The sequence below is a fragment of the Chiloscyllium punctatum genome, chromosome 39 (genome assembly GCF_047496795.1).
Source record: "Chiloscyllium punctatum isolate Juve2018m chromosome 39, sChiPun1.3, whole genome shotgun sequence".
Taxonomy (NCBI): domain Eukaryota; kingdom Metazoa; phylum Chordata; class Chondrichthyes; order Orectolobiformes; family Hemiscylliidae; genus Chiloscyllium; species Chiloscyllium punctatum.
In genome coordinates, this window is record NC_092777.1 from 66,242,488 (window position 1) to 66,254,943 (window position 12,456).

The 12,456-nt window shown below is 45.7% G+C and overlaps 2 protein-coding genes across 4 annotated transcripts in view; one reads left to right on the forward strand and one right to left on the reverse strand.

Moving 5' to 3' along the window:
- The window catches only part of utp18 (UTP18 small subunit processome component), a 42,779-nt gene extending 37,212 nt beyond the window's left edge, over positions 1-5,567 (reverse strand). Inside the window, exon 1 of one of the 2 annotated variants that reach the window (XM_072558976.1) lies at positions 5,351-5,567. In XM_072558976.1, the coding sequence (XP_072415077.1) occupies positions 5,351-5,473 (123 nt within the window). In that variant the 5' untranslated portion in view covers positions 5,474-5,567. The remainder of the gene's footprint in view (positions 1-5,350) is intronic. The other variant, XM_072558975.1, reaches the window with a different exon arrangement.
- A 235-nt stretch (positions 5,568-5,802) lies between these two features.
- Positions 5,803-11,762, forward strand: LOC140464164 (nucleoside diphosphate kinase). 2 transcript variants are annotated; one of them, XM_072558977.1, is made up of 5 exons: positions 5,803-5,878; positions 6,433-6,565; positions 7,435-7,536; positions 10,136-10,248; positions 11,517-11,762. In XM_072558977.1, the coding sequence occupies exons 2-5, from the start codon at positions 6,437-6,439 to the stop codon at positions 11,632-11,634; spliced, it is 462 nt and encodes a 153-aa protein (XP_072415078.1). In that variant the 5' UTR covers positions 5,803-5,878; positions 6,433-6,436; the 3' UTR covers positions 11,635-11,762. The 2 variants fall into 2 exon arrangements, with proteins under 2 accessions (XP_072415078.1, XP_072415079.1); XM_072558978.1 differs by having other exon boundaries at positions 5,806-5,864.
- Positions 11,763-12,456: the final 694 nt, after the last annotated feature.

Below are 12,456 nucleotides of genomic sequence, written 5' to 3' on the forward strand. Positions count from 1 at the left end.
AGACTGGGGCTATTTTCCCTGCAGCACCAGGGGCTGAGGGGTGACCTTATAGAGGTTTATAAAATCTGAGGGGAATGGATACGATAAATGGACAAGGTCTAGCTGTAAGTTTGCTTGCTGAGCTGGAAGGTTTAGAGTCATAGAGATGTACAGCATGGAAACAGACCCTTCGGTCCAACCCGTCCATGCCAACCAGATATCCCAACCCAATCTAGTCCCACCTGCCAGCACCCGGCCCATATCCCTCCAAACCCTTCCTATTCATACACCCATCCAAATGCCTCTTAAATGTTGCAATTGTACCAGCCTCCACCACATCCTCATTCCATACACGTACCACCCTCTGCGTGAAAACGTTGCCCCTTAGGACCCTTTTATATCTTTCCCCTCTCACCCTAAACCTATGCCCTCTAGTTCTAGACTCCCTGACCCCAGGGAAAAGACTTTGTCTATTTATCCTATCCATACCCCTCAAATTTTGTAAACCTCTATAAGGTCACCCCTCAGCCCCCGACGCTCCAGGGAAACAACGTTTCATCACCATACTAGGGTAACATCAGTGGGCCTCTGATGTAGCATTCGTGGTATGCCCTGCTTTTAATTTGTGTGTTTAGCTTCCTTGGGTTGGTGATGTAATTTCCTGTTCTTTTTCTCAGGGGGTAGTAGATGGGGTCTAATTCGATGTGTTTGTTGATAGAGTTCCAGTTGGAATGCCATGCTTCTAGAATTCTTGCGCATGGTCTCTGTTTGGCTTGTCCTAGGATGGATGTGTTGTCCCAGGCGAAGTGGTGTCCTTCCTCATCTGTATGTAAAGATAATAGTGAGAGAGGGTCATGTCTTTTTGTAGCTCGTTGATGTTCATATATTCTGATGGCTAGTTTTCTATCTGTTTGTCATAGTTCTTGCACAGTATTTTGTAAATGACATTAGTTTTGCTTGTTGTTTGTATAGGGTCTTTCAAATTCATTAGCTGCTGTTTTAGTGTGTTGGTGGGTTTGTGGGCTACCATGATGCCAAGAGGTCTGAGCAGTCTGGTAGGCATTTTTGAGATGCCTTTGATGTAGGGGAGAGTGGCTAGGGTTTCTGGACGGGTTTTGTCTGCTTGTTTGGGTTTGTTACTGAGAAATCAGCGGACTGTGTTCATTGGGTATTAGTTCTTTTTGAATACACTGTATAGGGGATTTTCCTCTGCTCTGCGTAGTTCCTTTGTGCTGCAGTGTGTGGATGTTGGGATGATTGCTTCTGTAGTTGAGTATTTGGTCCATGCGTGTTGTTTTTCTGTAAACGCTGGTTTGAAGTTCCCCGTTGGCTGTTCGCTCGACTGTGACATCTAGGAATGGCAGTTTGTTGTTGTTTTCCTCCTCTTTAGTGAATTTTATGCCAGTAAGGGTATTGTTGATGCTCTTGAAGGTTTCCTCTAAATTGTTTCGTTTAGTGATAACAGAAGGTGGTATCCACATAGCGGACCCAAAGTTTGGGTTGAATGATTGACAGAGCTGTTTGTTTGAGTCTCTGCATTACTGCCTCTGCTAAGAATCCTGATATCGAAGATCCCACGGGTGTTCTGTTGGTTTGTCTGTAGGTTTTGTTGTTGAAGGTGAAGTGGGTGGAAAGTCATCAGTCCAGTAACTTGACGATATTGTCCTTGCTGATGAAACTGTTAGTGTTTGGTGTATGTGTCTTTGGTTCTTCTAATAATGTAGTCAGTGTTTGCTTGGCCAGGTGATGTTGATGGATGTGAACAGGGCTGTTATGTCAAAGGAGACCATTATTTCATCCTCTTCTATTTTGGTGTCTTTGATGGTCTTCAGGAATTCTCGGGTGGAGTGGATGGAGTGGCGTGAGCCTTAGGTGTAGCTCCTTGGCTAATCTGTATATTGGTGTTCCAGGTCGTGAGACTATAGGTCTGAGGTGGGGGGGCTCCTGGTTTGTGGATTTTGGGTAACCGGTAGATATGTGATCTGTTGGATCCATCTGGTTTCATTTTTTGGAAGTTGGTCTGATTTCTTTCTCCACATATCTGACTTTTTATTGAGTCGGGCTGTAATTCAGTTCTCTCGTTGCGGGGTTGGGGTCATCGCCACCTGTTGGTAAATGTTGGTATCTGCAAGCAGTGAATTCTCTTTCTCAATGTCGTCTCTTTGATTTAAAATGACTGTCAAGCATCCTTTGTCTGCACATAGGATAACAATGTACATTTACAAAATATCTTGCAAGAACTGTAACAAATGCCACATTGGATAAACGAGCAGAAAACTAGTCACCAGGATACATGAACATCAACTAGCCACAAAAAGACATGACCCTCTCTCACTAGTATCCTCACATACAGATGATGAAGAACACCACTTCGACTGGGATAACACATCCATCCTAGGACAAGCCAAACAGAAACACACATGAGAATTCTATCAACAAACACATCAACTTGGATCCAATTTACCACTCGCCCCGAGAAAAAACAGGAAATGACATCACCACTGGAAATGACAGCACCACCCCGAGGAAACCTAAACAAATAAAAAGCAGGCCATACCACCAGTGTTTCACCGGAGGCTCACTGATGATGTTACTTAGTAGGGTGACAGAATGTCTGAAAACAAACCTTCCAGCTCAGCAAGCAAACTCACATCCAGAACCTCAACCTGAGCTACAAATCTTCTCAAAACTCACTAACAGACAAAGTCTTTTCTCTGGGGTGGGGTAGTCCAAAACTAGAGGGCATAGGTTTAAGGTGAGAGGTGAAAGATACAAAAGGGTCAAAGGTTTTACGCAGGGAGTAGTGCATGTATGGAATGAGCTGCCAGAGGTGGAGGAGGAGGAGGCTAGTACAATTACAACATTTAAAAGGCACATGGATGGGTATATGAATAGAAAAGGTTTGGAGGGATATGGGTCAAATGCTGACAAATGGGGCTAGATCAAATTAGGATCTCTGGTCAGCATGGATAAGTTGGACTGAAGGGTGTGTTTCCACACTGTATGTCTTGATGACTCTATTATCTGTCCTATCAGTGCCTTATTTTAGCCTGCCATTAAAACCTGTTTCGGAATGCTTCTGTGAAGCATCTTATGGTGTTTGACCAAACTAAAGGCGCTATATAAATGCAAATTCTTGTTTATATATTCACACAAATAGTGATAATGCCACACTGGAAACTTCAGGCACAGTTTATTTACTCTTCCATCTTTGTCTTGAAACTAAGATAGAGATAGATAGCAAGATACATCCAGGAAGGCAGAAAGACCTCCTGAGACACTATAGCGGGAATTGTAGGGAGTGGCAGAGAACCTGCCTCTGCTTAAAAAAAACAGGAAAGAGAGCCCCAACAGACTAACCACAAGCTGCCATCCTTTCAAACAGAGACACATCCTTAAAATCACTTAAGTGACTAAAAAGAAATTCTGTGATTTACATATTAATGAACCAAAACTGCAACCCATCCTAAACGATAAAAGATTTAACAGCAATTTGGTTTGTTCAATATATCATTTCATTTGTATGAACTGTAATATTTTTCAGTAAATTCAGTGTCTTATGATCCTGCTCCAAGCTACCTGATGAATGAGCAGCGCTCCGAAAGCTGGTACCCTGTACTTCCAAATAAACCTGCTAGACTATAACCTAGTTTTGTGAGATTTTTAACTTAACAACAACAATATGGTTTAGATGATTGTGGCATCAACTCCACATTGTTGCCTGAAAACTTATGACTCCCTTGGTCAGAAGTCACATGATTCCAGGTTTTAGTGGAATAGGTTTATTTGAAATCACAAGCTTTCCGAATGCTGCCCCATTGTCAAGTGAAGAGGAATTGGTTTGAAGTTAAGAATGCAGATGTTTGAGGTAAGTCAGCATCCCTTTCACCCAGAAGAACAGAGCTCAAAGGTTTGTGATTTCAATTAAACCTGCTGGACTGCAATCTGGTGTCATGTGACTTCTGACCTTGTCCACCCCAGTCCAACACCTGCACCTCCACATTCTGACTCCCTTGATATTGGAAAGATCCGTCTAATTATTTTGTATCAGATACTTGTTTGACCTCAACTGGGGTAATTGTGTAGAGCAGAAGGTAAGACAGGATAGGAAAGATGTGAAAGTATTGGAGAGAGGACATAGTGATTTACAAGAATGGTTCCAGGAATGAGAATCTTTAGCTGTGAAGACTTCAGCTAGGATTGGGCACTGCTCTTAGTGGAGAGGAGGCAGTTGAGCGATGTGATCAAGGTTTTAAAAATCATGCGTACAGAACAGATGTGGGGGAAACTCATAATAAAAATTAAATAGCACAGATATAAATTGATTTGCAATTATCAAATTATTAAGCAAAAAAGTGATGTCATTCAATAAGATCACATTTGATTTATCTATACGGTTAGGATGGATTGTCCAGGGGTAAAAACAATAACTACAGATGCTGAAAACCAAATTCTGGATTAGTGGTGCTGGAAGAGCACAGCAGTTCAGGCAGCATCCAACGAGCAGCGAAATCGACGTTTCGGGCAAAAGCCCTTCATCAGGAATAAAGGCAGTGAGCCTGAAGCATGGAGAGATAAGCTAGAGGAGGGTGGGGGTGGGGAGAAAGTAGCATAGAGTCTTCAGGGCAGAGGAAATGACCTGGGAGTTGCAGTGGGAGAGGGACTCCCTGAGATTCTTGTAGAGAGAGGAGGAAAACTTCTTCAAGGCAGGCATCCTTGCAAGAGGATTCGCAGTAGGGTTAAAATCAACGAATCTCAGGGAGTCCGTCTCCTACTGCAACTCCCAGGTCATTTCCTCTGCCCTGAAGACTCTATGCTACTCTCTCCCCATCCCCACCCTCCTCTCACTTATCTCTCCATGCTTCAGGCTCACTGCCTTTATTCCTGATGAAGGGCTTTTGCCTGAAACGTCGATTTCGCTGCTCGTTGGATGCTGCCTGATCTGCTGTGCTCTTCCAGCACCACTAATCCAGAATCCGGATTGTCCAGGGTATAGTCTCCAGGGATGTGGAGGTTCAGAGAATCCCTACAGTGGGGAAACAGGCCACTTGGCCCAACAAACCCGCACCTGCTCCTGTACCAGAAAGATTCTCTAATTCTACAGAGCCAGCTTTTCCTCAGAGAATAGGGGGCCGGGGGGGGGCCGGGCCCGGGAGCCGGGGGGGGCCGGGCCCGGGAGCCGGGGGGGCCGGGCCCGGGGGGGGGGGCCGGGCCCGGGGGCCCGGGGGGGGGGGGGGGGGGGGGCTGGGCCCGGGGGCCGGCGGGGGGGGGGGGGGCTGGGCCCGGGGGGGGGGGGGGGGCTGGGCCCGGGGGCCGGCGGGGGGGGGCTGGGCCCGGGGGCGGGGGGGGGGGCCGGGCCCAGGCCTCTCACCTGCAGCCGCTCCACCAGCGCCTCCTCGCCCCCGAACAGCAGCTCCTCCAGCCGCCGCTCCACCGCCTCCTCCTTTTCCACCGCCGCCGCCGTCACTCTGCGCTTCTTGGCCCGGGCCGCCATCCTGCCCCAGTTACCGGTTACACTCTCCGCCCCGGCTCCTGGAACGGGAGGAAACTCCACCGGAAGTTGAGGCCCTTCGCAACTGCGTGGAGACGGTCAGCACATCCGGGTGAGAGGGCACGAGGCCAGTCCACAGCCGGGGGGGGGGTTCACGGGGTGGTCAGAGAAAATTACTGAGGCACTTTGATCGGTTCCAGAGTTAAACAAAATGGGATTTCACCGGAGGCTCCGGGTTGTTTTTATCGCTGTCTGTCTGGGTTGATGTTATTGAGTTTGATTTCCCCCCTTCCCCCCCCCGGGTTGTAATGGCACAGGCCGGTTTCCGGTTTGGGTTCTCTATAAAAAGGCAGCGCCGGGAGGCCGCCGCTCTTTCAGCGACTGGAGCCTGAGGGTGAGCCGGGGAAGGTGAGGGGAGCCGGGGACAGAGATCACTCTGGGGGCGGAGCGCCGCTGAGGGATAAAAGGCCCCCTCCCGGGCCCGGGCTGACGGACTCCTGCAGCGTCTGTCCGTTTCCCGGCGAACCCCAGGCCCCGGGCTGTTCATCAGGGGGCGGCCCTCCCGGGACTGAGCGAGCTGTCTGGGGGTGGGGGGCTGGGCGGCTGGGGGCGGGGGTGGGCACCGCCCGGAGCTCTGCCTCCCTGTCGGGGTGATGGCAGGCTCTGAGGTTTGAGATTTGTTGTGGGTGGAGCCTGAGAAAAGAAAAGACCAGCCCCACCCTGGGGAGGGTCTCTGTAAAGTGGGTGCACCCCCCCCCGATAAATCCCTGTCTTGGTGCTGGGTGACCTCCTCACTGGGCTCTGACCTTTATTTGTCAGATCCTTATCACAGGAGAGCTATAATGTCGTCCCTCTGGGCAGTGTCTCTGCTGTTGCTTAGTATCTGAGCATGTACCTGAGCATCCCCTGTATAATAGAGCAGTCACCATCCCAATAACATCTTGTTCTGTGGAACCTTTTAGAAACATGTCTGGGAACAAGGAGCGAACCTTCATTGCTGTGAAGCCGGATGGAGTCCAGAGAGGCATTGTGGGTGAAGTCATCAAGCGCTTTGAACAGAAAGGGTTTAAACTGGTTGCCATGAAATTTCTTCAGGTATGAGTGTCAGAGTCTTCATGTAAACCGCATCAGTAATTGACCTTTGCTGCTAACTTTCATAGAATCCCTACAGTGTGGAAACAGGTCCACACTGACCCTCTGAAGAGTAAGTCACCCAAACCCATGGCCCATCCCTATTAATCTACATTTACCCCTGATTAATGCACCTAACCTGTATGTTTTTGGATTGTGGGAGGGAACTGGAGTGCCCAGAGGAAACCCATGCAGACACGGGGAGAATGTGCAAACTCCACACAGCTGCCTGAGGATGGAATGTTTTCCTTGAGGGAATGAAAGTTTGACCTAATTCTGTTTGCATGTCAAAACTCTTTAGTTATTGGCTACTGTCTTTGTTTTTGGCTGATTCTAGTTCCATTTGAGGTTACTTTGTAAATTACTGGCAGAAAACTTGCATCCATTGATTTGTGATTTTATTCCTCCTTTTTTTTCATGGGATGTGGGTGCCACACAAGGTCAGTATGGGTTATTCATCTCCACTCGAACTGATTTTATACCATATTACTGAGTCTGAAGCCACACGTATGGCAGATGGAGTAAGGACCACAGGCTTTTATAACCTAAAAGACGTTAGTGAACACAGTTGGTAATTGGCATGGTCACTGTTACCTCGCTTTCAGTTCCAGATTTTTATTAGCTTGTCACAATTGGAGTTTGAGTCTATGTTTCCTTGACCTCTGGATTACTGTGGAATCGAGCACTGTTAACCTAACAATACCATTTTCAATCTGGTTAATTATAAGTTGGTGAGTATCCCATCAAACACTCCCTGGACAGGTATCCTTCTATAACGACTTAATTGTAAATTCTATTTCACAATATGATTGGATTTTGCTCTCTCCCTGCAGGCTCCTAAGGATCTGCTCGAAAAACATTACTGCGAGCTTTCAGACAAACCTTTCTACCCCAAGTTGATCAAGTACATGAGTTCAGGTCCTGTTGTTGCCATGGTGAGTGAGCAGAAAAGAAGTGTGGCTCTGGGCACCTGGTTAAATAGCTTTTCTGTTGAATTCTACTAAGGAGGATCTGTGCCTTTATAGACCTGAACTAATGTCTACTCAGCCAGTGTTTAAGCAGTGGTACATGGATTGCTTTTGGGAAAAGTCAGGCAGTGAATGTGGGAATTTGAAGCTGATTAGAATGGTGAATAGAACTCTGAACAGTCTTGGGATGGAGGTGGAATTGGCAACGTATTTGAGAGAACTGGGATAAATGAGGTTTTTGATCTTTGATTATGGGGCTTTGAAAGGAACAATGCATTATCTGGATAGTGTAACCTCTAACTGTGATTAACATGGGGATTGGGATTAGGAGGGGGAACAAGTGGGGTCTGTGTGGGTTAATGCTCAGTGAATCAGTTCAGACTTAGTCAGATGTACAACATGGAAACAGACCCTTCAGTCCAACCCATCCATGCCGACCAGATATCCCAACCCAATCTAGTCCCACCTGCCAGCACCTGGTCCATATCCCTCCAAACCCTTCCTATTCATATATCCATCCAGATGCCTTTTAAATGCAATTGTACTAGCCCCCACCACTTTGGCAGCTCATTCCATACATGTACCACCTTCTGTGGAAAAAGTTGCCTCTTAGGTCTCTTTTATATCTTTCCCCTTACCCTAAACCTATGGACTTGTGTTCTGGGCTCCCCACCTCATGGAAAAGATCTTGTCTATTTATCCTATCCATGCCCCTCATAATTTTATTAACCTCTAAGGTCACCAATCAGCCTCTGCTCCAGGGAAAACAGCCCTAGCCTACTTAACCTCTCCAAATAGCGCTCATCCTCCAACCTTGGAAACTTTTTCTGAACCCTTTCAAATTTCACAACATCTTTCCAATAGGAAGAAGACCAGAATTGCACGCAATATTCCAAGTGGCCGAATCAATGTCTTGTACAGCTGCAAATGACCTCCAACTCCTGTACTCAATACTCTGACCAATAAAGGAAAGCATATCAAATGCTGCCTTCACTATCCTATCTTCCTGTGACTCTACTTTCAAGGAGCTATGAACCTGCACTCCAAGGTCTTTGTTCAGCAACACTCCCTAGGACCTTATCATTAAGTGTATATGTCCTGCTAAGATTTGATTTCCCAAAATGCAGTACCTCTCATTTAACTAAATTAAACTCCATTTGCCACTTCTCAGCCCATTGGCCAACCTGATCAAGATCTTGTTGTAATGAAGTAATTCCTTCACTGTCCACTACACCTCCAATTTTGGTGTCATTTGCAAACTTACCAACTATACCTTTTATGCTCACATCCAAATTATTTATGTGATCAAAAGTAGTGGACCCAGCACAGTGCCTGGTCACAGGCCTCCAGTCTGAAAAACTACCCTCCTCCACCACCCTGTCTTCTACCTTCGAGCCAGTTCTGTATCCAAATGGCTAGTTCTCCCTGTATTCCATGAGATCTAACCTTGCGAAATAGTCTCCCATGGAGAACCTTGTTGAATGCCTTACTGAAGTCCATATAGATCACACCCACTGCTCTGCCCTCATCAATCCTCTGTTACTACTTCAAACTCAATCAAGTTTGTGAGACATTATTTCCCACGCTGTCCACTGGACGTCCAATTTTGGTGTCCTCTGCAAACTTACTAACTATACCTCTTATGCTCGCATCCATATCATTATATAAATGATGAAAAGTAGTGGACCCAGCACCGATCATGGTGGCACTCCATGTTGACTATCCCTAATCTCTCCTTACGTTTCCAAATACATGTACATCCTGTCCCTCAGGGTTCACTCCCAACAACTTGCCTGTCACTGAGGTCAGGGTCACTAGTCTATAGTTCCCTGGCTTGTCCTTACCACCTTTGTTTAAACAGTGGCACATTAGGCAACCTTCAGTCTTGCATTTTGCCTGTGACTATCGATGACAAATATCTCAGTAAGATGCCCAGCAATCCCTTCCCTAACTTCCCACAGAGTTATAGTGTACACCTGATCAGGTCCTGGGGATTTATCCACTTTTATTCTAATCTAATATGTTTCAAGACATCCAGCAGTTCCTCCTCTAATATGGACATTTTAAGACATCATCTATTTCCCTACAGTCTATCTTCCATATCCTTTTCCACATAAATACTAATGCAAAATACTCATTTAGTATCTTCCCCCATTTCCTGTGACCCCACACAATGGGTGCCTTGCTGATCTTTGTGGGGCCCTATTCTCTCCCTAGTTACCCTTTGCGGTACATCCACATACTGAATGAGAACTTGTACACACAACAAATTCCCCTCCATCTAAACCCTTAGCACTATGGCAGTCCCAGTCTGTTTGGAAAGTTAAAATCCCCTACCACACCACCCTATTATTCTTACAGATAGCTGAGATCTCCTTACAAATTTGTTTCTCAATTTTCCTCAATTAGAGGGTCTATAATACAATCCCAATAAGGTGATCATCCCTTTCCTATTTCTCAGTTCCACCCAAATAACTTTCTTAGATGAATTTCTGGGAATATCCTTGTTGGACCAAATGGCCTTTCTGTGCTGTGGGGATTCTGATTCTTGTTTGTATTGTTACAGGCCTGGGAGGGTCTGAATGTGGTGAAGACTGGCAGAGTGATGCTGGGTGAGACCAATCCAGCAGATTCCAAGCCTGGCACCATTCGTGGTGACTTCTGTATTCAGGTTGGCAGGTGAGTACACTTGGAGCAAAGGAAAGTTGGTAGTGTCATATCTGCAAAGACTGTTCCATATGGTTAAAGGAAGATTTTTCTGTGGTTCTGAAGAGCTACCACAGCATGATGAAAACAGGAAATTCTTTTCCCCACTGTCATGCCCCCCCCCCCCCCCCAAGTTCTATCAGATAAATGTTAGATCTCCGGTGGAGTACTATGCATGATTTCGGGTGAATGTTGGCAAGAGTGCAGAAGTGATTTACTTAAATGGTTCTCAGGATGATAAGTGTTAATCATAAAGATAGTGAAGTGGTTGGGTCTGTTCTTTTTGGAGAGAACAGGCTAAGGAGATGGGAGATGAAGAAGCTTCCCATTTGTAAATGTACAAGGACAAGATGGCATAGACATTGATTTGCAAAAGAAGCCAGGGTGATAAATTTTGTCTTGAAGTAGAGGGTTTGGAATGTAGTGCTTGGAAGTGTAGTGGAGGCTATTTAATTGAAGCATTCAATGGATATTGGATAATTTAGATAAAAATGTTCAACGGTATGGGGGAGGAGATTGACACCAGGTAATGATGCTCATTTGAACAGCTGGTGCAGACAAGAGGCCAAACAACCTTCTGTACAGTAAGACTTCAGGATAACATTCTCCCATTAACCTAGTGCCTAATCTCACTTGCAGTTCTGGAAGCTTGCACAATAACTGTTTTACAGTAACACTGCAGCATAAAATTCCTACACTGCTCCACTGGATCATTTGCAACAAAAATAGCAAGTGTCATGTTGCAGTTAGGAGCCATGTTTGAAATGACAGGTGAATGATTTTCTTTCTAATCAGTGTGAACCATGACAGAATGTACAAGGGCGGCACGGTGGCACAGTGGTTAGCACTGCTGCCTCGCAGCGCTGGAGACCCGGGTTCAATTCCCGCCTCAGGCGACTGACTGTGTGGAGTTTGCACGTTCTCCCCGTGTCTGCGTGGGTTTCCTCCGGGTGCTCCGGTTTCCTCCCACAGTCCAAAGATGTGCAGGGCAGGTGAATTGGCTATGCTAAATTGCCTGTAGTGTTAGGTAAGGGGTAGATGTAGATGTAGGGGTATGGGTGGGTTACGCTTCGGCGGGGCGGTGTGGACTTGTTGGGCCGGAGGGCCTGTTTCCACACTAAGTAATCTAATCTAAAGAATGAAAGTAGGTTAATGTGTTGGTGCCACTTTCCTGACTTTCAAGTTGCAAAGATAATGTTTGAGGGAGGGCTGTTTTAGTAACTCAGCATTTTATTCTGCAGGAACATCATCCATGGCAGTGACTCTGTAGAAAGTGCAAAGAAGGAGATTAACCTTTGGTTCAAATCAGAGGAGCTGGTGGAGTATCAGAACTGTGCCCATGACTGGATCTATGAGTGAATCATTCCAGATTACACAGCTGTAACCCTTCTGAATCATTCCAAATTGTCTTCAGAAGTTTTTAAAAACTGGTATCATGTTTTGGTCATGAATGTAAAAGCAAACAACAATAAACTGACTTTAAAATACCTACTTTCTTTAATCTGTCAGATGGAGTTTAAACCCATTCATTAACCTATTGCTATTTTACATGGGGCATGTGGTCTGGTTGATAGTGAGGGTTCCATGACAGAATCTTGAAGCTGATCCAGCACTATGTAGGATGGGTGCTTTCTATCCAGTATTTCCTGTGGAGTGTCTTTAACAGATTTTAGGACATTGGTTTAAATGCCTGTATGGCAGTGTGCAATTAAATTCAATTAACTAAAGTCCTGGAATTGAAAATGTGGACAGTGACTGGGGTAAATGCTGAAGAGGATGTTTTCCTTCATGGGATAATCTCAAAGCAGAGGGTGTGTTTCCGAATAAAACAGCATAAAAGACTGAACTGAGGGTTTAGCTTCAGGCACAGTAGATAAGGGGACATTTGAGAGAAGAAAGAACAAATTGTAGAATAGAGGATATGAATAAAGGTAAATGAGCTTGTAGTAGGAAGAGGATCAGGGCTGGAAACTACATATCCAAGAATACAGGGTTACCTTGCCAGTAAGTAAAGACTTGAAATCAATAGCAAGTAGTGATATCTCTTGGGGTAGAGTTGAGGAACCACCAAGGGGAAAAAAGACCCTGATGGAAGTTGTGTGGAGGCCTCCTAGCAGTCATTTAGAATGTGGGGAATAAATCTGGCAATAGAAACAGCGTGCAAGAAAGTCACTAATCATG

Coding starts and splice junctions, on each gene's coding strand:
- LOC140464164 (XM_072558977.1), top strand. CDS start 6,437: ATGTCTGGGAACAAGGAGCGAACCTTCATTGCTGTGAAGCCGGATGGA. Junction 6,566..7,434: donor TTGCCATGAAATTTCTTCAG/GTATGAGTGTCA, acceptor CTCTCCCTGCAG/GCTCCTAAGGATCTGCTCGA. Junction 10,249..11,516: donor TTCTGTATTCAGGTTGGCAG/GTGAGTACACTT, acceptor TTTATTCTGCAG/GAACATCATCCATGGCAGTG.